General features: G+C 48.7%; 1 protein-coding gene across 1 annotated transcript in view; it reads right to left on the bottom strand.

The window, feature by feature from the left end:
* Nucleotides 1-23,263, bottom strand: part of DYNC1H1 (dynein cytoplasmic 1 heavy chain 1) — a 92,066-nt gene that overhangs the window by 22,156 nt on the left and 46,647 nt on the right. The window contains exons 30-51 of the mRNA XM_025393104.1: nt 22,447-22,690; nt 21,757-21,940; nt 21,273-21,485; nt 19,806-20,044; nt 19,152-19,308; nt 16,289-16,516; nt 15,543-15,773; nt 15,139-15,279; nt 14,644-14,877; nt 14,349-14,555; nt 14,139-14,260; nt 13,160-13,325; nt 11,673-11,836; nt 9,442-9,571; nt 5,178-5,311; nt 4,598-4,712; nt 4,335-4,496; nt 4,046-4,260; nt 3,738-3,942; nt 2,179-2,352; nt 1,953-2,072; nt 1,624-1,744 (exon numbers count right to left, since the gene is read on the bottom strand). Coding sequence (XP_025248889.1) covers nt 1,624-1,744; nt 1,953-2,072; nt 2,179-2,352; nt 3,738-3,942; nt 4,046-4,260; nt 4,335-4,496; nt 4,598-4,712; nt 5,178-5,311; nt 9,442-9,571; nt 11,673-11,836; nt 13,160-13,325; nt 14,139-14,260; nt 14,349-14,555; nt 14,644-14,877; nt 15,139-15,279; nt 15,543-15,773; nt 16,289-16,516; nt 19,152-19,308; nt 19,806-20,044; nt 21,273-21,485; nt 21,757-21,940; nt 22,447-22,690 — 3,906 coding nt within the window. The remainder of the gene's footprint in view (nt 1-1,623; nt 1,745-1,952; nt 2,073-2,178; nt 2,353-3,737; nt 3,943-4,045; nt 4,261-4,334; nt 4,497-4,597; nt 4,713-5,177; nt 5,312-9,441; nt 9,572-11,672; nt 11,837-13,159; nt 13,326-14,138; nt 14,261-14,348; nt 14,556-14,643; nt 14,878-15,138; nt 15,280-15,542; nt 15,774-16,288; nt 16,517-19,151; nt 19,309-19,805; nt 20,045-21,272; nt 21,486-21,756; nt 21,941-22,446; nt 22,691-23,263) is intronic.

Genomic DNA, 23,263 nt, shown 5'->3' with positions numbered 1-23,263 from the left:
CTTCCAGGTTCATGCCATTCTCCTGCCTCAGCCTCCCGAGTAGCTGGGACTATAGGCGCCCGCCACTACGCCTGGCTAATTTTTTGTATTTTTTTTTTTTTTTTTTTGAGACGGAGTCTCGCTGTGCTCCCAGGCTGGAGTGCAGTGGCGCGATCTCGGCTCACTGCAAGCTCCGCCTCCCGGGTTCACGCCATTCTCCCGCCTCAGCCTCCCAAGTAGCTGAGACTACAGGCGCCCGCCACCACGCCCGGCTAGTTTTTTGTATTTTTAGTAGAGACGGGGTTTCACCATGTTAGCCAGGATAGTCTCGATCTCCTGACCTCGTGATCCACCCGCCTCGGCCTCCCAAAGTGCTGGGATTACGGGCTTGAGCCACTGCGCCCGGCCTTTATTTTTTTTGTTTTTTTTTTTTTTTGAGACGGAGACTCGCTCTGTCGCCCAGCCTGGAGTGCAGTGGCCGGATCTCGGCTCACTGCAAGCTCCGCCTCCCGGGTTTCCGCCATTCTCCTGCCTCAGCCTCCCGAGTAGCTGGGACTACAGACGCTCGCCACCTTGCCCGGCTATTTTTTTGTATTTTTTTTTTTACTAGAGATGGGGTTTCACCGGGTTAGCCAGGATGGTCTCGATCTCCTGACCTCGTGATCCGCCCGTCTCGGCCTCCCAAAGTGCTGGGATTACAGGCTTGAGCCACCGCGCCTGGCCTGTATTTTTTTTGAGACAGAATCTTGCTCTGTTGCCCAGGCTGGGGTGCAGTGGCCGGATCTCAGCTCACTGCAAGCTCTGCCTCCCGGGTTTAGGCCATTCTCCTGCCTCAGCCTCCCGAGTAGCTGGGACTACAGGCGCCCGCCACCTCGCCCGGCTAGTTTTTTGTATTTTTTAGTAGAGACGAGGTTTCACCGTGTTAGCCAGGATGGTCTCGATCTCCTGACCTCGTGATCCGCCCATCTCGGCCTCCCAAAGTTCTGGGATTACAGGCTTGAGCCACCGCGCCCGGCCAATTTTTTGTATTTTTAGTAGAGATGGGGTGTAACTGTGTTAGCCAGGATGGTCTCGATCTCCTGACCTCGTGATCCGCCCGCCTCGGACTCCCAAAGTGCTAGGATTACAGGTGTGAGCCACCGCGCCAGGCCTGCCCTATTTCTATAGCATCTTATAGGCATGTAAGGAATGGAAAAAGAGAAGTAAGTGACTGCTATCAATACTTAAATTAGCAACTAGGTCATGGCCAGAGCACTCAGAAATAATTACAAGACAGTCACACTGAATATTTTGTATTTCTTGGTGAAATTCAACTCAGGGATAAATAGCATATTTATGTTATTATCAGCAGATCTCTAAAAATGTATTATTGACATAAAGCTTATATTGTGAAGTTTCTTTTATGAGAGGGGTTTTACTATGGTACATACAATCTAGCTTTATAGGAACTTTGCTTTAAGAGATGAAGACAGTCTCAAGCACTCAGAAAAAGCTTCAGATGGTTACTAATGATATTTTTGGAAACATACATAACCAGAACCTTTGAGGGAAGCGTGTGTGCGATGTTCAGTGACCTGAACTCCACAGTAATGTTGAGGAAGAGCACCCTTCCTAGACGTCAAAGCTCTGACAGTCTTTACATACCATTCTGGGCCTCAATGACAGCAGGTTCCACCTTATCAAGATCTTCTTTGACACTCATCTGTTTGTCCGCAATTACCTCCTGCTGCTTATGCAGCTGTTCCTGGATTTCTTGGCTCATAACCTAGAAAGGAAGGATGGCTTAGGTATGGGTTAAGCATTAATTTGCTGAGTAAATTCTAAACAACATTCTTCACTCTGCCAACACACACACACACTCACACACTCTCACACTCTCTAACCCTAAGACCCATTTTGAACTACAGTTCCTACTGTCTCATTGGAGACTGAAAATGCCCAGTCCGTACAGGCAGAATTCCCTGACGCCATACCTTCTTCTTTTCAGCCTCCTGCTGGTCTTTCACCATCTTTTTCAGCTTGTCATTGGCTGCTGCATTCTTTACCTCCAGCTCCTGGCTCTTTATCCTCAAGTCGCGACGCAGTTCTTCTACCTAAAGAGCAAAGCCCACACTCTGAGACGAGAAACGTGCAGAGATCACATGGAAAGGGCTCCTCACTGCAGCTCACTCCCGTGAGGAATTTGTGCCTGTGGCGCACCTGGTCAACTGTCTCCTTGATCTTCCTGAGCCCCACGTTCAAGTGCATCTGCTGCTCCTCCAGCTCGCTCCGCTTCTCGTGGAACAGGTTGGCGTAGTGATTGATGAAGTCCAGGTAGTGGCGAGGGGTGATGGCCATAGTTCTGCCGCCTCGCTTTGCTAGTCGAGCATTCGCCTTTCAGAAAACAGTTACATCTTCTCACTCTTCGGGAAACTCTGTGACTTAACCTCAGAAAACAAGTTTGGCCTTGGCAGACGGGTGTGACATGACAGAAGGAGCCCAGCCCTCGGGGGCCAGAACACTCGAGTTGGGCCTCAGCTCAGCCACTTAGAGCTTTCGAGACACCCCCTACACTTCCAAACTTCTCTAAGCCCCTGAACTTCTCTAAACTGAGGATGGTGATTATGCCAACTTTAGAGGTGTACTTTATGTGAAAGGCATCACAAATGTCAGTTACTACAGAAAGGTTAGCTAGCCTGCTTCCACCTTTTATTAATAAGAAATGACACAAGCAAGAAAGGGGCAAGGCAGGCCTGACGTGAGAAGCTGCTCTGGTCCCTTGATTTCTGGAGCACAGCAAGATGATCAGACTACCAGGGGAAGCTGGGGCCAGAAGACATTCCAAGGGCAATGGAGACGGCCTGCAGGGACTGGGCAGCAGGACACCTACAAGCTCAGAATGGATGTCACAAACCTCTTCCGGGAGAGAGGAGTAGACTGAAAGCTTCTATTACAGAAAATCTATAGCAAGGATTAGCAAAATACGGCTAGCAGGCCAAGTCCTGCATTTTTCGGTAATGAGGTTTTACTGGCCACAGTCACACCCATTCACATATATATGGTCTTTGGAGGCTCTTGCCCTACAATGGCAGCACTGAGTAGCTGTGCTGGAGACTACTCCACCTGCAAAGGCTAAAACATTTACGATCTGGCTCTTTAAAGAGAAAGTGTGCTGATTCCTGGTCTACAGGAGGGAGTAAGGGCCTGAACATAGAGCAGCACTGGGAGAAACAGGCCAAGGAGGTCACTTTATTAGAGGCAGAGTCAGTGGGGGCACTAAAGTGTTAGATGGCTCCAGAATTTGCAGCCCAGTGACAAGAATGAGACGTTGTTAAGGAGGCAAGAGGTAAGAAACAACTATTTCCTTTACAAATAACAGTACAATGTCAAATATGAAGTGCCCTCCTAAGGTCTATTTATGGTTTTTTGAGTCTACATCTTGCTCTGTTGCCCAGGCTGGATTGCAGTGGTGTGATCTCAGCTCAATGTAACCTCCTCCCACCTCAGCCTCCTGAGTAGCTGGGACTACAGGTGCCCACCACCAGGCCCGGCTAGTTTTATTTTTATTTTTTGTAGAGATGAGGTCTCGCCATGTTGCCCAGGCTGGTCTTGAACTCCTGGGTTCAAGCGATCCTCCTGCCTTGGCCTCCCAAAGTGCTGGGATTACAGGCATGAGTCACTGCACCTGGCCTTAAGGTCTATTTTTAGAGCAATTTAGTTTTATGTTAGCATGATGGTTAGTTTTGTGTTTTATGTGTTGATCTGAAAATTGAACCCACCTGGTGAAGAGTCTGATGAACAAACACACAGCTGTTCACAATGGCTTCCCGATGGGATGGTGGCTGCGGCAGTTTATCATACACAACTGGCATGTAATCAGGAACGATGTAATTTGGCTTCTCCAGGTCCATCTTACTTGTGAATTCTTTGCCAACCTGATACAGTGCTTCGGTGGACCAGTCTCCAAACCAATTCAACACACACCTGAGAAAGAGGCCCACGTTTCAAAACAGCTATGAAGGGCAGGCTTTGCCCCTTGGAAGGACACCGACTTTCCTGACCCAGAGCCAAGTAAAGGTCCGCATACCTGTTGAAAAGTGCTGGCGATGTGGCTGCCCGGTCCTTGAGTCCTTCCGAGGACGGGTTCATGGTGAACACGACGTGGAGGTTACGGATAACCTGGCTGGTGAACCACTTGTAGAGCTCCTCGTGCGAGTCCAGCATCAGGCCTTCCTTCTGTGCCCCCTCTTTGCACTGCGTCATCAAGGTGGCATACTCATCTCCCTCAAAGAGACCAGGCACCTGGGAAACAGCACAGGGCTGACTTACTGGTCCCCCAGTAATACGTAACGCAACGCAACACGTCACCTAATTACCTCTCCATTGGCCAGAAGGGTATTCATTCGCTCCAGGAATCCAGAATCTAATACATTAGATTCATCCATTATAAATGCTATCTTTTCATTTTTACAGCCAGAGCGTCTCAATACTGTCCGCAGATCTTCATCGAAGTCTTCCCCTGTGTACTTCCTATGGACCTACAGAAGCAGAGGCAAGTTAGGTCCATTCCTACTCACTGAGCTCTGCACACACATCAAGAATCTGTTGCTGGGATTAAGAGGCCACCAACCAGACGCACCTTAATCTGGTACACACTCAAACCGTTCATCCAGGCGACAAAACGAGACAGGGTAGTTTTTCCTGCTCCACTAACACCAATCAGAAGCAAGTGGCCTTGAGGTTGACGGAATATTCTGAAACATTATGAGAACTGATCAATGTTAAGGCTTATAACGCCTTATTCCCCTTTTGACTCATATCTAGTGTCTACAGTATTTCGGACATGTTTTAACTTGAACTCGTATATTAAACGTTTGCTGAGCAACTGTTATTTGTGAGGTCCAGGAGGAATGCAAAGGCCGGTAAGACATGGTCCTGTCCTCCAGACTGACATGAGACTAATGCAATCCTAGCAGAAGGTCAAAGGGCCCTAATCATAGCAGGCATGCAGTGCTGGGGGGAGGAAGAATGAAGTTCTGCTTGGGATAAACTGAGGAAGGCTAAGCTGGACTTAGAAAGAAGAGAAGGGGGAAGCTGCTTGGCAGAGAAGGCTGAGGTGGAGGTGGTAGGACAGCATCAGGCCTGGCGTGAGCCGGCACACACACTTACTCAAGAGCAGCTTAGGCGAGAGGCGGGCCTGTAACAACAAAAAAGCCCACCTGTCAATCCTCAGCACGTGGTCTAGGACTTCATTGAACAGGACCAGCGGAACATCAAGTTCTTCTTCATAAAAGACCTTCAGCCTAGCTTTGACATAATCTCTTAACTCTTCTTGGTCTACTGGGATGTAATCCTATAGAAAAAAAAGTAATACCCAAATTACTTAGAAAAAATGTTAGTTATTAGACCAAAGTCAACTGTATTTCCACATACCATGAAGAAACTGTTGAAAATGCAACAAAAAAAGGTATCATTTACAACATAGCAAAAAAATATAAATTCACTAGAAATGGATCTAAAAACATGAAAAGTTTTTATAGAGAAAACTGAACTTCACCAAAAAGCAATGAAGATGACCTCAATACATGAAGAGACATACCCTGATCACAGAGGGAAAAACGCTCTACTGTAAAAATGTCAGTTCCATCAAACTCAACCATAGGTTCAACGTAATCCCCAGCGAAACCTCACTAGTGGGAGGTGCTTACTGTCTTGGTGCAACCTGACAAGTCAATTCTGCATTTCATTTGGAACAGGAAAGATCCCTCTAAAAAAGAAGCAGGTGTGAGGGCCTGCCCAATTTTTTTTTTGAGAGTAGCCTCGCTCTGTCACCAGGCTGGAGTGCAGTGGCGCGATCTCAGCTCACTGCAACCTCCACCTCCAGGGTTCAAGCAATTCTCCTGCCTCAGCTTCCCAAGTAGTTGGGACTACAGGTGTGCGCCACCACACCCAGGTAATTTTTGTGTTTTTAGTAGAGACGGGGTTTCACCATGTTGGCCAGGATGGCCTTGATCTCTTGACCTTGTGATCTGCCTGTCTTGGCTTCCCAAAGTGCTGGGATTATAGGCATGAGCCACTGCACTTGGTCTGGGCCTGCCCTATTAAACAGACTTATTACCATAATCAGGACCATGTGGTTTTAGCACAGAGAACAACCAACAGATACCTATGCACACAGGGAAACTATGATGACAGACTGATACTGTGGAGTAAATTATTATTTAATAAACTTTGCTGGGATAAGGGGCATACACAAGGAAAGAACTGAAAATGGAGCCACTGCTCACTCCATACACAAACTCAATTAGAGACGTGATTAAGGGTTTCAAAGATCCATCTATTTTTTTTTTTTTTTCCTTGAGACAGGGTCTCACTCTGTCACTCAGGCTAGAGTGCAGTGGCCTGATCTTGGCTCACTGCAACCTCCACCTGGGTTCAAGTGATTCTCCTGCCTCTCAAGTAGCTGGGAGGATTACAGGCACATGCCAACATGCCTGGCAAATTTTTTTTTTTGAGTCGGAGTCTCCGTGTCACCCAGGCTAGAGTGCAATGGTGCAATCTCGGCTCACTGCAACCTCTGCCTCCTGAGTTCAAGTGATTCTCCGGCCTCAGCCTCCTGAGTAGCCGAGATTACAGGCACGCACCACCACATCAGGCTAATTTTTGTATTTTTAGTAGAGATGGGTTTCACTACGTTGGTAAGGCTGGTCTCGAACTCCTGACCTCGTGATCCACCCGCCTTGGCAAGACGGGGTTTCACCATGTTGGGCAGGCTGGTCTCGAACTCCTGACCTCAGGTGATCTGCCCACCTTGGCCTCCCAAAGTGCTGGGATTACAGGTGTGAGCCACTGTGCCCAGCCTGAAAGATACACTTTAAGAACGTTTGTTCTTCAAAAGATCTTAGAAAGAGTAAAAAAATGGCTGGGCGCAGTGGCTCACGCCTACAATCCCAGCACTTTGGGAGGCCGAGATGGGCGGATCATGAGGTCAGGAGATCGAGACCATCCTGGCTAACACGGTGAAATCCCGTCTCTTCTAAAAATACAAAAACATTAGCTGGGCGTAGTGGCAGGTGCCTGTAGTTGCAGCTACTGGGGAGGCTGAGGCAGGAGAATGGCGTGAACCTGGGAGGCAGAGCTTGCAGTGAGCCGAGATCATGCCACTGCACCCCAGCCTGGGTGACTGAGCAAGACTGTCTCCAAAAAAAAGAATAAAAAAAGATAAGCCACAGGGAGATGTTTCCTATATATGAAAAAGAATGGGTACCTAGAGTCTTAAAATATATAGAAAATTCTACCAACATTGAACACACCCACTTTACTACTCCGGGCTCCTATCAGGCCCTCTGCCTCATACGCCCTCCCTGACGTGGTGAACCCTTCTAGAGAAAGCTGAACTTCACTGAAAGCCACTGAAGAAGACTTAAACACATGAAGACCCAATGCAAGGGTCACTCTACCAGAAATCTCTTCCCAGCCTGAGTTATCTCCCTCTGTCCCGCTCTTTCCTCCATTGGAGGGGGAGCTCCCTAAAGGAAGCTCTTACTCATGTCTATCACCTGGGGCTACTGAATGAAATGCAAGTGAAGACTGTAACTCAGTAAACATCCTCATCCTTTTCAGAGAAAAAGGACAACTCACAGCTATTCTGGAGAGGTGAACTCCATCTAGTATTTTAGCACATGAAACATTTTCACACAAGTTATTCACAATTGTCCTATTTTCAGTGTGAGGAATGTGAAAACAAATTTGTGAAGCAAAGATTTCTTTCACTGTAAACCCACTGAAGCAACACCTTCTACCAGATGGCAATCCAATGGCTTGACCCTCACACAGAAGTCCGAACCCCAGCAGCAGCCAGCCATACTCCTGGGAGTTCCTGCCCTAAAGCATCAGTGACTGCAAACCCATAGCCCATCACCGACGTAACGGCAGCCTCATTTGTAGTGCACTTCAGGACAAAGAGATTTTTCTTGTTTTTTAAGTGTTTTTTTGAGGTAGGGTCTCACTTTGTCACCCAAGCTGGACTTTTTTTTTTTTTTTTTTTTTTTTTAGATGGAGTCTTGCTCAGTCACCCAGGCTGGGGTGCAGTGGCATGATCTCGGCTCACTGCAAGCTCTGCCTCCTGGGTTCACGCCATTCTCCTGCCTCAGCCTCCCAACTAGCTGGGACTACAGGTGCCCGCCACCTCGCCCGGCTCATTTTTTGCATTTTTAGTAGAGACGAGGTTTCACCGTGTTAGCCAGGATGGTCTCGATCTCCTGACTTTGGGATCCGCCCGCCTCGGCCTCCCAAAGTGCTGGGATTACAGGCGTGAGCCACTGCGCCCGGCCAGCTGGACTCAATTTTTAAGTTTTTATTCTTTTTTATTTTTGAGACAGAATCTCACTCTGTTGCCCAGGCTGGAGTGCAGTGGCATGACCTCGGCTCACTGCAACCTCTGCTTCCCGGGTTCAAGCAATTCTCAGACTCCCGAGTAGCTGGGATTACAGGCATGTGCCACCATGCCTGGCTAATTTTTGTCTTTTTTTTTTTTTCGTATTTTTAGTAGAGACGGGATTTCACCTTGTTAGCCAGGATGGTCTCGATCTCCTGACCTCGTGATCCGCCCGTCTCGGCCTCCCAAAGTGCTGGGATTACAGGCTTGAGCCACCGCGCCCGGCAATTTTTGCCTTTTTAGTAGAGATGGAGTTTCAGCATGTTGTCCAGGCTGGTCTCGAACTCCTGACCTCGAGTGATCTGCCTGCCTTGGCCTCCCAAAGTGCTGGGATTATAGGCGTGAGCCATTGCACCTCACTGTATTTTTTTTTTTTTGGGACACAGTTTCACTCTTGTTGCCCAGGCTGGAGTGCAATGGCGCAATCTCAGCTCACCTCAACCTCTGCCTCCCGGGTTTAAGAGATCCTCCTGCCTCAGCCTCCCAAACAGCTGGGATTACAGGCATGCGCCACGATACCCAGCTAATTTTGTATTTTTAGTAGAGACGGGGTTTCTCCATGTAGGTCAGGCTGTTCTCGAACTCCTGACCTCAGGGGATCCACCGCCTCGGCCTCCCAAAATGTTGGGATTACAGGCATGAGCCACTGCGCCCGGCCAATGTTTTGTTTTTTAAAGTATTTTTTGAAACAAGGTTTTGCTGTTTTACCCAGGCTGCAGTATGGTGGTGTGATCACAGCTCACTGTGACTTCCCGGGCTCAAGCCTCCCAAGATGCTGGAACCATAGGCGTGAGTTACTTTGCCTGGCTAAATTTTCAAATTTTTTTGTAGAGATGGGGTCTTACTATGTTGCCCAGGCTGGGCTCAAACTCCTGGGATCAAGTGATCCTCCTGCCTCAGCCTCCCAAAGTGCTGGGATTACAGATGTGAGATACCATACCTGGCCCAAAGGTATTTTTGAGTAGAAGATAATTGGTTAGAATTGGTTAGAATTAGAAAGGGACAGCAGAACAAGAAGGACGTCTAAAACGCTGCGAGTCTGCTACCTTTGACAGCCAGTTGCTGTACAAGATGGGCCGGCTCATTGCCTTCTCTCTGTCGATGTTAGGGAAGTGCTTCAGAGCAACCGTGTCGATGTTCTCGTCAGTCCAGCGCCTCTCCTCATCCTCCACGAGTCTGTGGGGAGAGCAGCATGTGCATTTGGGTAACTACAGGCCATGGTGAAGAGGCACCATGTTTGTGGGTGCTGTGGGCTCTTCCAAAGGATGCAGTCTTTATCACACATCTTCCTTTACTATGCATGGACAAACCTAAGAAGCTGAACTCATGACAGCTTAGGCAACCTGAAATTTTATTTACTTATTTATTTATTTACTTTACTTACTTACTTACTTACAGAGTCTCACTCTGTTGCCCAGGCTGAAGTGCAGTGGTGTAATCTTGGCTCAATGCAACCTCTGCCTCCCAGGTTCAAGCGATTCTCCTGCCTCAGCCTCCTGAGTAGCTGGGATTACAGGTGTGTGCCACACCATGCCCAGCTAATTTTTATATTTTTAGTAGAGATGGGGTTTCGCCATGCTAGTCTCGAGCTGTAATCCCAGCACTCTGGGGGGGCAGAGGCAAGCAGATCACTTTAAGTCAGGAGTCCGAGACTAGCCTGGCCAATGTGGTGAAACCCTGTTTCTACTAAAAATATAAAAATCTGTCTCAAAAAAAAAAAAAACAAACAAAAAAAGGGAACTGTGATATATGTAGTTTTAGAGGTGTAAGACTGACTTACTACAAGGCAAGCAGGTGAGACTGTGATTGCCCTGCCGTGTGAGGACCTTTTGAGAAGCTGACTGTAAGATCTCCTATGTAGGCTACCAGGTGAGGGTCTACTGAAGGCAGGTATATACTTACTTACTGAAGCCAATATGAATTTGTAAGCACAACCGCTGTTGCTACATTTGAATTTAAACAAAATTCTCTGTGGTATTAGAAATCTGTGAAAATTATATTGTGGGAGACAGGGTCTTGCTCTGTCACTCAGGCTAGAATGCAGTGGCACAATTATGGCTCACTGTAGCTGCAGCTTCCCAGGCTCAATCGACCTTCCTGTCTCAGCCTCCCGAGTAGCTGGGACTACAGGTACATGCCACAACACCTGGCTAATTTTTCATTTTTTTTTAGAGATGGGGGTTTCACTATGTTGGTCAGGCTGGCCTTGAACTCCTGGGTTCCAGGATCCTCCTGCCTTGGCCTTCCAAAGTGCTGGGATTATAGATGTGACCCACTATGCCCAGCCAATTTTTTTTTTAATTGAAAAGGGGAGAGTGAAGGTAGTTGACACAGCAACAACAACCAAAGACCGTTTAAACAGCAGCAGAACTCCAATAAGAAATAAAAACAGGGCTGCCACAGCCAACACGCTCTGTACTCTGCCTTGCCTGCTCATCTCTTACAGTGGCTCTCAGTAATGTGCCCAGTATTACCCAAGAACCCCAAGGAGTCGGGTTTGAAAGCCAGTGATTACAACTAGGCAGTATTCTGAGACTTCTTGTACAGTAATGATAGGAAAACCTGCGGGATGACACCTGGTCCAGAAGCACAGCTGCCCAACACTTAAGCATTTCTTAGTCTGGAGGGCACCATCTGCCAAGTCATCTTACTGCGATTCAAACCACAAAACCTACACAGTTGATGCTGATCAGTCATCCGTTAGCGATTTTTTTCCCTTAAGTACTGGTCACTTAACTAGAAAAACTCAAAACTTACAAAACAAGAATTGATCCAAGTGGGCAACAGGTAAAAGAGAAAACCAGTGCCCCAGGGCTCCAGCTGCAAAGCCTCTGATGAGAACACAGGCTGAGAGTCAGGAAGAGGGATGGTGGTTATGGAGCATGTACAGTGGGCAGTTGCTGGGAGGCCTTTTAACTCAGCAGTGAACCCGTGCTCTGGGAAGGTTATCACAGGCAGCTGCTACCTTGTGTGGTCCCACCTGACAGTTTAAAAGGTGTATTCAAGTGCCCTGTTTTTTGACTTCTATGGTGTATCTTTAAAAAAAAGTACCCTGTTCATGGCCACAAGGTTTATGAAAGTGCCTTGCGTAAGCAGACAGTGGTGGGCAGCTGGTGCATTCAGTGCACTGTGACTTTGGTACCCTGGGGCGACTGTGACCAGTGTCCAGACGGGAGGCTGCCCTGACTGACGCTCCTTCCACCACTGGCACCACCTGGCTCTAACTTAAGCAGGCCACCCCTGCAAAGACCCCAGCTGGATCCTCGGCTTCCCTTACCTATCTTGGAAGAGACGCAGAGCTTCATGTGCCCAAATCCGAATGAGGCCTTCAACAGGCAGGGTCTCCAGAGGTCTCAGTGCTTCGAAGATGCCTCTCACCCACCTAGTCATTTCACGGGGTGAATAGATATAGTGAGGTTGTGTATCCTGGGTGAATCTCTCCTATGGGAATGAGAAAAATGGAAGTTACATGTCAATATCTTAGGACACAGAGAAGTGGTCAAAAGGTAAAATGCGGCAAAATATGTTTACATTAAAGAACCCAGACCCTGAAATATTTAAGAAGATAGCTGGACATGGTGGCGGGCGCCTGTAGTCCCAGCTACTAGGGAGGCTGAGGCAGGAGAATCGCTTGAACCCAGGAGGCAGAGCTTGCAGTGAGCCGAGACTATGTCAGTGCACTCCAGTCTGGGCAACAGAGTGCGACTCCGTCTCCACATGAGTAAACAATGCTGGAACAACTGGATAACCGTCCAGAACAAAGTTAGATTCAAGCTGCTCACTTTATGCTGAAATACATTTTATTTCATGATTTAAACATTTAAACAATGAAACTACAAAAAATCCTTCTGAAAATGCTCAAAATTAAAAGCAAATTAAATACTGGGAAAAAGCATCTGCCACCTATGACAAGCAAGCTGTCCCAAAGCATGAAGAGCGAGGGAGACACAGCAGGGAGGTCGGCGGCTCCCACTCATGCCCGCAGCCAGCGCTCCATGGGAGGCTCAACAGACAAATGCCAACAGCAACGACGAGAGTCACTGCTCACCAAATGGGCAACAACATTTTTGTTAATGACTCTTTTTTAAATGCTGCAGAACACAGGGAAGCAGGTGCTGCTGGTGGGAGTGTAGCTGGTCCCACCATCCTGAGAGCAATCTGGCAGATACACAGCCTTTCTATACATTTAGAAACTGCACAGCCTCTGTTCTCATCATCTACACATACATACGCACGCATCGGATAATGATCTACACATACATACGCACGTATCGGACAATGATTAAACATGGAAATGGCAGCAGTCTTAGTACCTGCAGAGAAAAGTGACTTTGATGACAGACTTTGGAGAAAGTCTCTCGGCTCGATAACATCTCTGAATAAAGTCCAATCTTTTTCAACAGAGTTCTCATTTTTTTTTTGAGATAGGGTCTCACACTCTACCGCCCAGGCTGGTGCAGTGGCACAATCACGGCTCACTGTAAGCTCTGCCTCCAGGTTCAAGCGACTCTCCCACCTCAGCCTCCTGGGCAGCTGAGACTACAAGCATGCACCACTACGCCCCCCTATTTTTTGTACTTTTTGTAGAGACAGGGTTTTGCCATGTTGTCCAGACTGGTCTCAAACTCCTGGGCTCAAAGGATCCACCCACTTCAGCCTCCCAAAATGCTGGGATTACAGGTGTGAACCACCACACCTGGCCAATAGAGTGCCTTCATTATGAGAGGAAAACAATTTCTGGAAGAGCAAAGAAACTCTGCGTACCTGAGACATGGTGTAGAACTCCACCATGGCAGCAGTGAGTGGCTCTGCGTACGTCCGCAGGGATGGAATGAGCCTCAGCATAGCGCGGTTGAAGGTGCCGTAGATCTGTGTGAGGGAGGCGGGGCCCGGGTAATCCACATACACGACAGGCACGTGACGCAGGAACCTGTGCACAGACAGCCCAGCTCAGCGCCCCTCCCTGACAGCGGCTCCAGGGAAGGGGCAGTGTGCCAGTGGAGTCGCCCTGCCAGGGCCCTGTCTGGAGGTCGCTTCCTAACCCAGCTATGCAGACTTGACATCAGTGTTAGCTGAGATCACACACACACTGCTCAGGCTTGGGGTCCGACACATAACAGTCGATGGAAAACACTTGAAAAAGAAACCAGCAAAGATGAGAAAATAACCGAGGCTTATTTCAGCCTCATCTTGGCTCTACAGATGAGTCTGGAGCAGTTCATCACTACCAAGAGATCAATGCTTTCATTTTATTTAATTTTATGAGATGAAGTCTCGCTCTGTCGCCCAGGCTGGACTGCAGTGGCGCGATCTCGGCTCACTTGCAAGCTCTGCCTCCCGGGTCCACGCCATTCTCCTGCCTCAGCCTCCCGAGTAGCTGGGACTACAGGCGCCCGCCACCTCGCCCGGCTAGTTTTTAGTATTTTTAGTAGAGATGGGGTTTCACCATGTTAGCCAGGATGGTCTCGATTTCCTGACCTCGTGATCTGCCCACCTCCGCCTCCCAGAGTGCTGGGATTACAGGCGTGAGCCACCACGCCTGGCCAACGCTTTTATTTTTAACTTGTTTTCCTGGCATTACAGCAGAGAAGTAACCCAAGAGGAACCCATGATAAGCAGTATTGTTTTTATTCTCAAAACCAGGTTTTTGTGGTGCTGTGTTTACAGCAATCCTGGAGCTGTGTGTACAGCAATCCTGGAGCTGTGTGTGTGTGAAGCAGAGCAGTCTACCAAGCTGTTTTACCTGTGTGAGAGGGGCTTTCTTCCAGGGTCTGTGGGGGGATTGCAAGCCCCAACAAACTGGATTCTCTCCAGCTTCACCCACGTTTGATCTGAGGTACGGTAAAAGCCTCCGTGCTCCACCATCTGAAGGAATGGACAGGTACTACATTAGGAGCAAAACGTGAACAAGAGACGTTGTGGGGCAGGAAGGGCCTTGTGGACAGAAACAAACCTGTCTGATGAAGGATATGACCCTCTGCGTCCCATATTTATCCATATCTGGCAAGTTGATTTCATCACAGAACAACACCAGCCACTTTCCAAGTTGAACAGGAGCCAAAACAACCCCGTTAGGCGTGCGCCTGTACTCGCAGTAGTGATCAAAAGTCTTCAGAAGCAGCTCTGGCGTCGTAGCACTGGAGAAGTTGAGACCCACCACCTTTGGAGGGAAGACACAAAACCACACTGTGAGACCAACCCCCCGCTCAACACCAAAAGCTCTGCTGTCCACCTCCTGGCCTCTTTACCTCCATGTCAGGCAAGGCCCGGAGGGCGCTGAAGAGTGTCATGGTCTTGCCAGACCCGGGAGGGCCACACAAGACCAGGGGCTTGTGCTCGGCCAGCCAAGTGTACAAGAGGGCTTCGTGGCGGACTGTGTCCAGTGTCGGCACGACGACGTCAGGGGCTGCCACCTTGTGCGTCTCCACTTCAATCTGAGGCACCTTGGCCTGCCACGGAGACCACTCTCCGCTGATGGACACCTACACACAGAGATGGAAGTGTGAGTCAGGCTGGAACCAAGGTGTCTCCTCACGAGGTTTGCTTACCTGAACACAAACTTGAGCTTTCAGAATAAGGAAGGAATTGGTCAGGCTAATCTGCATTCTTTGCTAACACATGAAACTAAAAGGATAAAGTCCTTCTATGAAAAGGAATACAATGAAAAGAAAAAATACTCAAGGTCCATGGTCAGGTTGTTCCAGGACGAGTTAAATCAACACGGGCTGTAACCGCATGCTCACCTCATAATCGATAATGGGTATGTTGGGCGCAGTGGGCAGAGGCACGGTCGTGATTCTTCTGATGTATTCACCCAGCTCTGCTCTCATTTTTAGCCGGCTGTCTCCAGACAGGGACCAGAGTATGGCATAAACCAGATATCGCTATTAAAAGAGGAATTAAACTTTGATTTTTTACAAAATTTCAACAACAAAAGAAAGACACTTACGGCAAAGTTAACCAAAAAGACAGTGGCTCCCAGTTTTCTTGCATCACAGACACCCACTGCACCTTTCCTAGCCCCTCAACGAAGGCTCTGCCCTCCCCTAGGAGAGAGCACCTCCACACAGGTGCAGCATTTCAGAGGTCCTCGGACCTGTGGTCGGGCGCAGTGGTGAGCTCTGTGAAGCCCCTGATGCCCCCTGACCTGAATGTAGCGCTCCAACTGCTCGATCTGCATGGGGAAGTCGGGATGGTTGGCGTTATACTGCGCCACGTTGCGGCAGGCCTGGTGCAGCATGGAGAAGAGCGAGCCCAGGCAGCGCAGGCGCGTTAGGTCCATGATGTGCTCCAGCTGGAAGGCGTGCTCTAGTGCCTTGGTGACCAGGCCGTTGGACGTGAAGTACGGTTGCATGATCGTGGCTGCATCTCTTTGGATCTGGAAAGTGGAATGAGTGATACTTAACTATCTTTCAAAAGGCAGGCGAGTTTCATGGATTCTAACCTGGTCCCAGGAGAAGGTCATATGACCTTGGAAAACTAATTTTGGATGAAACTTCGGTGACCAATCCTCATTCCTTCACCTTGGTGGTTCTCAAAAACCCTGCTTCCCAGGAACTTTGGTTTTCCCACTGAACATGGCAAAGAGCAGTCTTCCATCAATTTATAGAGAAAAGTAAGATAATGAAAAGAATTCGGTAAATTTTCCCATACATGACTTTTAACATTTGTAGCTGCTACAGCCGGGCTTCCTTGTTTAAGCTGGCGGAAGACAACATTGATTACACAACACTTGGCTGAGACTCACGCCTGTAATCCCAGCACTTTGAGAGGCCAAGACAGGTGGATTGCTTGAGCCCAGGAGTTCAAGACCAGCCTGGGCAACATAGTGAGACCACATCTGAACATCCTAGCACCCTCGCGTCATGATGTGTAGGTTCCACCTGGGCGTACCTGCAGCATGGGAGAAGCGGCCTCCTCCCCCTCATCCTCTTTGCCCTTGCGCCGCCGCTGTGCCTCATCCTCCCCTTCATCCAGCGGGATGCTGCGTAGCCTGGCCAGGAAGTTGTTGAAGATCATGTCGGTGCTCAGCACATCCTCACTGAACCAGACCATGCCGCAGCGCGACACTGTGGCCAAGGTCGCATATTTCAAGTCCTGTACCTCAAACATTATTCTCACCTTGAAAGAAAACATTAAGCAGATTTAATGACATAGGTTTAGAAAAAACCTGGACATTAAGATTCTTTCACCTATATACACACTGAAAAGGTGACTTAAAACTTAATTTTCCTATACAGAAAGTAGCCGGGCATGGTGGCGTGTGCCTGTAATTGCAGCTACTTGGGAGGCTGAGGCAGGAGAATCACTTGAGCCTGGGAGGTGGAGGTTGCAGTGAACCAAGATCATGCCACTGCACTCCAGCCTGGGTGATAGTGAAAACCTGTCTCAAAAAAATTTTTTTTCTGCACTTATTAAAAAAAAAACAACACCTACAGCTCATATCACTACAGTATTCACCATTCTCTCTACAGGAATCTGGGCAGGACAAGTGTGTGTGGCAGGGAGAAGAGCAGGGCAGACCACCGTGTTTAAGGTTTCCCACTGTTCTTGAGGGCACAGAAGCAACAGCCCCTCCAAGGGTGATGTCAGTAGTGACTGCGTCCTGGGTACGCACTGGGCCTGGATCCCTCCAGTCTCATACAACCTGACCAGGCATGACCAGGCAGGCATGCTGTGTCTCCAGTGTTTTTTTTTTTTTTGGAGATGGAGTTTCGCTCCTGTTGCCCAGGCTTGAATGCAATGGTGTGATCTCGGCTCACTGCAACCTCCGCCTCCCAGGTTCAAGCGATTCTCCTGTCTCAGCCTCCCAAGTAGCTGGGATTATAGGCATGCGCCACCACACCCAGCTCGTTTTTTGTCATTTTGGTAGAGACAAGGTTTCATCATGTTGGTCAGGCTGGTCTCAAACTCTTAACCACAGATGATCCACCTGCCTTGGCCTCCCAAAGTACTGGGATTACAGGCACGAACCACTGTGCCCGGCCTCACCTCCAGTTTAAAGATGGCGCAGGTGACTTGCTGGGGTCCCACTGCTAGTCAGTGGTTGAGATTCAAAGCAGGTGGTCGGACTCCAGAGTCTTAACCCCGGAGCTGTAACGAGGAGCTCAATCTCCTCTGACAACAGTTAGACTCTACTGATCAGCTGTCAGAGCGGAACTCGAGTTGTTGGAGTAAGTGCACTTTCAGACAGTACTCAGAATCCATGGCTGGTTCCTGAAGCTGAGATAAATACCAATCCTAAGCTTTGTTGTTGAAGGCTCATAAGCTGATCAGGCCAGAAACCTCGCATCATCCATGAATTGTTTCCTTCACACTCACATGTAGTCCCTCAGCAAATCCCATGCATGCTTTAAACTCCGACCACAGTCAGCCACCTCTCAGCACCTCTGCTGCTGCCAGCTCACCCCGTCCCTGATGCCTGGAGGACTGAGGCAGCCTTCAACTGGCCTCCTGGCTTTCACCCTGCCCTCTTTATTCTCCAAACGGCAGCCAGACGGATCTTTGTGGACATACACCACGGAACATCGCTCCTGCCAGGCTGCTCCATGGATCCCAGCTTGCCCAGTGTACAAACTCACACTCCCACAATGACCTCCAGGGCCCCTGACCTGGTTCGTTTCCTCTCTGGTCTCAGCCCTGACTTGTCCTCCCTAGTCTTCTCTGTTTTAGCTGACTGCCCCTTGCTGTCCTCATGCACACCGGCCTCTGTCCCAGACCTGCTACTCCTGCTTGTGTGTTCCTTTGCCCAGAATACTTGGGAGCCTTGGAACCTACTCCCTCACTCCCCTGTGTCTGCTCAAACCACGTTCACAGGGAAGGCTTCACATTTTAACCTCCAGCCCCCACCAACACCTGACAGCTCACTTTCCATTTCTTTTTTTCTTTGCACCAATCACTATTCATTTTGTTTGTCCATTTTAAGCATCACACGTGAGCAAGGGCTTTTGTCTTCCTGCTTTTTTTTCTTTTCTGAGACAGAGTCTCGCTCTGTCACGCAGGCTGGAGTGCAGTAGCGCAATCTTGGCTCACTGCAACCTCCACCTCCCAGGTTCAAGCGATTCTCCTGCCTCAGCCTCCCAAGTAGCTGGGACTACAAGAGCCTGCCACCACGCCTAGCTAATTTTTTGTATTTTTAGTAGAGACAGGGTTTCATCATATTAGCCAGGATTGTCTCGATCTCCTGACCTCGTAATTCACCTGCCTTGGCCTCCCAAAGTGCTGGGATTACAGGCGTGAGCCACCACGCCCGGCCTGTCTTCTTGCTTTCTTACTGCTGTAGATTTCTTTCAGCATCTACAACAGGGTCTGACTCAGTGCAAATCTACACCGGGCCTGGCTGTTTATTGATCAGTAGGTGTTGTCAGGCACCTGCACCATGCACTCATTTCCCAAGGGACAGCCTAGAAAGCCCCATTCCAAATTTCTCATTTTCCCAACTCTTTAGATGTATAATAGCTTAAGAAACCCTAACGACAACCCCACCATACAAGGTTAACCGATAATCACAGAATGTGCTTATTATTCCATAAGTGATAGAAAGCCATTAATAAAACCTATTAAAATGTTTCTCATTAGCCATGGAAATGGAAAAAAAAATCTAGCAGTTGAGATGCTGCCTTTGAAAATTACTTACACAATGATCGCTACTCCACGGAATCTGGGTCCACGACTCCAGATCTGCACTTAGCTAGCATATGAATTTTAGTTGGCCAAAAGGAATTATTCAGTTGATGACATACAAAAGGCTACTTACATTGGGTGGAAGACTGAGGCGCTCTCCATTGGGCAGAGTTAGGAGCTTGTTGTCATCCAGCACTGAGTTCAAGTTCTCAACCCACTCTGGATCCACATCGCCATCGAAGACGATCCACTGGCGCTTCTGCAGCTCGCCTCTCACGCTGTCGATGATCCTGGTCGGGGAAGGATTTTAAAACAGCTGCTGACTAAATCGAGATTTTTTTTTTGAGACGGAGTCTTGCTCTGTCGCCCATTCTGGAGTGCAGTGGCACAATCTCGGCTCACTGCAAGCTCCGCCTCCCAGGTTCACGCCATTCTCCTGCCTCAGCCTTCCGAGTAGCTGGGACTACAGGCGCCTGCCACCATGCCCGGCTAATTTTTTTGTATTTTTAGTAGAGACGGGGTTTCACCGTGTTAACCAGGATGGTCTCGATCTCCTGACCTCGTGATCTGCCCGCTTCGGCCTCCCAAAGTGCTGGGATTACAGGCGTGAGCCACCGCGCCCAGCCAATCAAGATTTCAACATTAGGCATGTTTACCTATGATGGTTTGAAGTGACCTTTAATTTGCTCAGACTTTGGTTGAAAATAATGTATACTCTGCTCTTGTGAGAGCAAAGTACGTAGGGCCCACATCCAGGAGAACACAAACGAGATCAAAGAAGACGTACTTTCTCAGCACGTGTGTGAAGAGCCCATCTGTCCATTCCCTGGTGTTGGGGTCCAGGGTTCCGTAGAGGTGGTCTTTGCTGATGGCCTTGGGGTCGATGATATGGGCCACACCTTCCACACCCTCGAGTCTCTCCAACGCCTTCAGCAGGACACGCCAGGCCATGCTCTTCCCACTTCCCGAGGGCCCCACCATCATCAGGCCATGATTGATCTGGGTGATCTGATAGAGCTGGAGAACCTGCAGGGCCCAACAGACCAGCACAGTGACCATCCCAGAGGAGGAATGGGGCCAGCTCCTCGCTCAGCCACCTCTTGTGAAAGTCAGCAAGAAACATTACGTGTAGACTTCTTTTTTTTTTTTCTGAAACGGAGTCTCTCTCTGTTGCCCACACTGGAGTGCAGTGGCATGATCTCAGCTCACTGCAAGCTCCACCTCCCAGGTTCCAGTGATTCTCCTGCCTCACTCCCCCGAGTAGCTGGGATTACAAGCACCTATCTATGGATTCTCTCTCTTTTTTTTTTTTTGAGATGGAGTCTTGCTCTGTCGCCCAGGCTGGAGTACAGTGGCGCGATCTCAGCTCCTGCAAGCTCCGCCTCCTGCGTTCACGCCATTCTCCTGCCTCAGCCTCCCAAGCAGCTGGGACTACAGGCGCCCCCCACCATGCCCGGCTAGTTTTTTGTATTTTTTAGTAGAGACGGGGTTTCACCGTGTTAGCCAGGATGGTCTCGATCTCCTGACCTCGTGATCCGCCCGCCTTGGCCTCCCACAGTGCTGGGATTACAGGCGTGAGCCACCGCGCTATCTATGGATTTTTAAAGGCAAGTACTGAAACTCCCCAACTGGAGAGATGTTACATAGGCCACATCTAAAACAAACATTTCCAAACTGGCGAGTTCTTTAGTAAGTCAGGAAGGCTGGAGCCAGTGGGACAAGACACCAACGAGCAGCCTCAACAAGGACACATCAGATCCCGCCAAGGACAACGAGAGACTGAATGGATGAGCTGTATGTTCAATCCCGTACAGCGTCTCTCAGGCTAAACACACACAGCTTGTGTAAACAATAAACTTTTTCTTAAATGAATCACATAGAGTAAGAAAAGAAGCCAATACAGAATGTAAACTACTTACTGATCAGCAATTTAGGCTGTTCATCTCTGGCACTGGAAAGTCTTGTAAGCAGAATTTTTACCAGCATAAACAACTTTCCAAAATAGTCATGCACTTAGCATTTTCAGAAATCGAACTGTATCGTGTAAAATTTTCAGGTTAAGTATTGTTTCCTCTTTATTTAAACAACAACAACAAAAAATTCAAATAGGCCTTGGGCAAATCTTCATAAAGCATATTATGCACCTCCACAGCCTCTGTGGACAGTTTCATCAAAGGGCCCATGGTTGTCATTACTGGACACTAAGGCCAGCAGGGTCTGTGAGGGCAGTGGTCAAGGAAACAATCCGAGTTACCTTTTCAACCCACATTCCACCAACTTCTTCTCCATCTCCATATGTCAAATACATCTCCTGACACACTTTCTTCAGCTCTTCTCGAAGGGCAGTCATCTCACCCCTGTGATACTGGACTCCAGGGAACACGTCCGACAGGAGGCTGAAGAGCAGCGGGATGTCCTCTGCCACCAGCTTCGGCACCATCGTCTCACAGACGCTCTGTATCAGAATCTATGGGGAGAGGGCTGGGCTGTGAGCAGTGGAGCACGGCTTAAGTGCCGCCCGCTGCATCCCCAGGAGGTGCGTGATCGGTAACTGTTGGTGAACAAAGGGTGCGACCATCACTAGCCCACATTTGTGCACTCAACTCACCGGGCCAACATTGCAGTCGATTCCAGTCATCCCAAGACATGTGAACCACAAGAAGAACCCACAAGTCATGGCTTAAATGTTAAAAAGGTAAATTTAAATAATGTATAAGGTTTGAATGATCAAAACGAACCTCTTGTTCAGGGAGATTTTCAGCAATTTCTCCTTCATCAACTGCTTCCCCTCGTTCCTCTTTCTCCCTCTTTATCTTCTGGATTCTCTCTCTCTTCACATTGCCTGCACTCACCAGCACACTCTTCAAAGCCCGAAGACCAAAGTCATAATGGCTTTGGGAAGATAGCTGCTCATCGCATAGTCTAGATAAGAAAAATAAAAGGCTTTCTTTAGAAACAGTATACTTTAAACAATAATAGGGTCAAGTGTCAAGAAATCAGAGATGGGTATTTTGAAAGACGTACCATCATTACACATAAAAATTGTAAGGTTGGCTGGGCGCGGTGGCTCAAGCCTGTAATCCCAGCACTTTGGGAGGCCGAGACGGGCGGATCACCAGGTCAGGAGATCGAGACCATCCTGGCTAACATGGTGAAACCCCATCTCTACTAAAAAATACAAAAAACTAGCCGGGCGAGGTGGCAGGCGCCTGTAGTCCCAGCTACTCGGGAGGCTGAGGCAGGAGAATGGCGTAAACCCAGGAGGCGGAGGAGCTTGCAGTGAGCTGAGATCATGCCACTGCACCCCAGCCTGGGCGACAGAGCAAGACTCCGTCTCAAAAGAAAAAAAAAAAAAAAAATTTTAAGGTTAAATGGGCACATTTATCACATGTAAGAAATATGATTATGAAGAATTCTAGGCTACTTACTTAAAAAATGGGACGATTTTGTTGGCAAGCACTTCAGCAGTGCGGAAGCCCTGTGAGTACAGCATGACCTGGGCGATTAACTGCCGGTCGGGCTTGGTCATCGCCAGGCTCCGGAACAGCTTCTTCAAGTTGTCAGGAAGGTTAGACCGGCCCGCGTAGCCAGGGTTCATGGTGATGAAGATGGCCATGTCCGGGCTCACCTTGACTTGTTTGTTCAGCAGCTCACAAGTAATGGGGGCAGAGGCTGAGAACGAGATGACAGTGTTAAGGCTAGAAATGTTAAAAAACAAACAAACAAACAAACAAACAAAAAACCCCATTCTAAAATGTCTCTAAAACAACAGACAAAGCTCTTGTTCTCCCAGGGAGCTGGAGTAGAGGCTTCCTGGGGGGCTGCTCTCTGGCCTTTCTTCAGGGACCACCAGCCACGCTCTCCCAGCCCAGGTGGACCCATTCCCATGCACCTCACGTGCACGTGTCCCAGGTCAAGCCACCAGAGGCAGAGACCACTATGTTATTTGGGCAACACAACACTGAGTGTCACAGAGAACTCAAGATAGAGATGCAGTCCACAAATGTGCAAAAATAAAAAGGAATAAATGCCGCGACACTGACTGGCTTAGATCATGGGAATTACCTGTTCCTAGCATCGACAAAACAAAAAGAACCCCAAACCTCCAAGCACCTCTGAGCCACTTTGGAACAAAGTGTATTCTCGCCTTAAGAGAACACCGATCGCAAAGGCAAGTGCTGTGCTTTCTTCCCCACTCCTTTTGTTTCACTTAGGAGGTCTGGGGAATTCTCCATAAGGCAAGTT

This window comes from Theropithecus gelada, chromosome 7b, assembly GCF_003255815.1.
Source record: "Theropithecus gelada isolate Dixy chromosome 7b, Tgel_1.0, whole genome shotgun sequence".
Classification (NCBI taxonomy): domain Eukaryota; kingdom Metazoa; phylum Chordata; class Mammalia; order Primates; family Cercopithecidae; genus Theropithecus; species Theropithecus gelada.
This window is presented reverse-complemented; position numbering and strand designations above follow the sequence as displayed.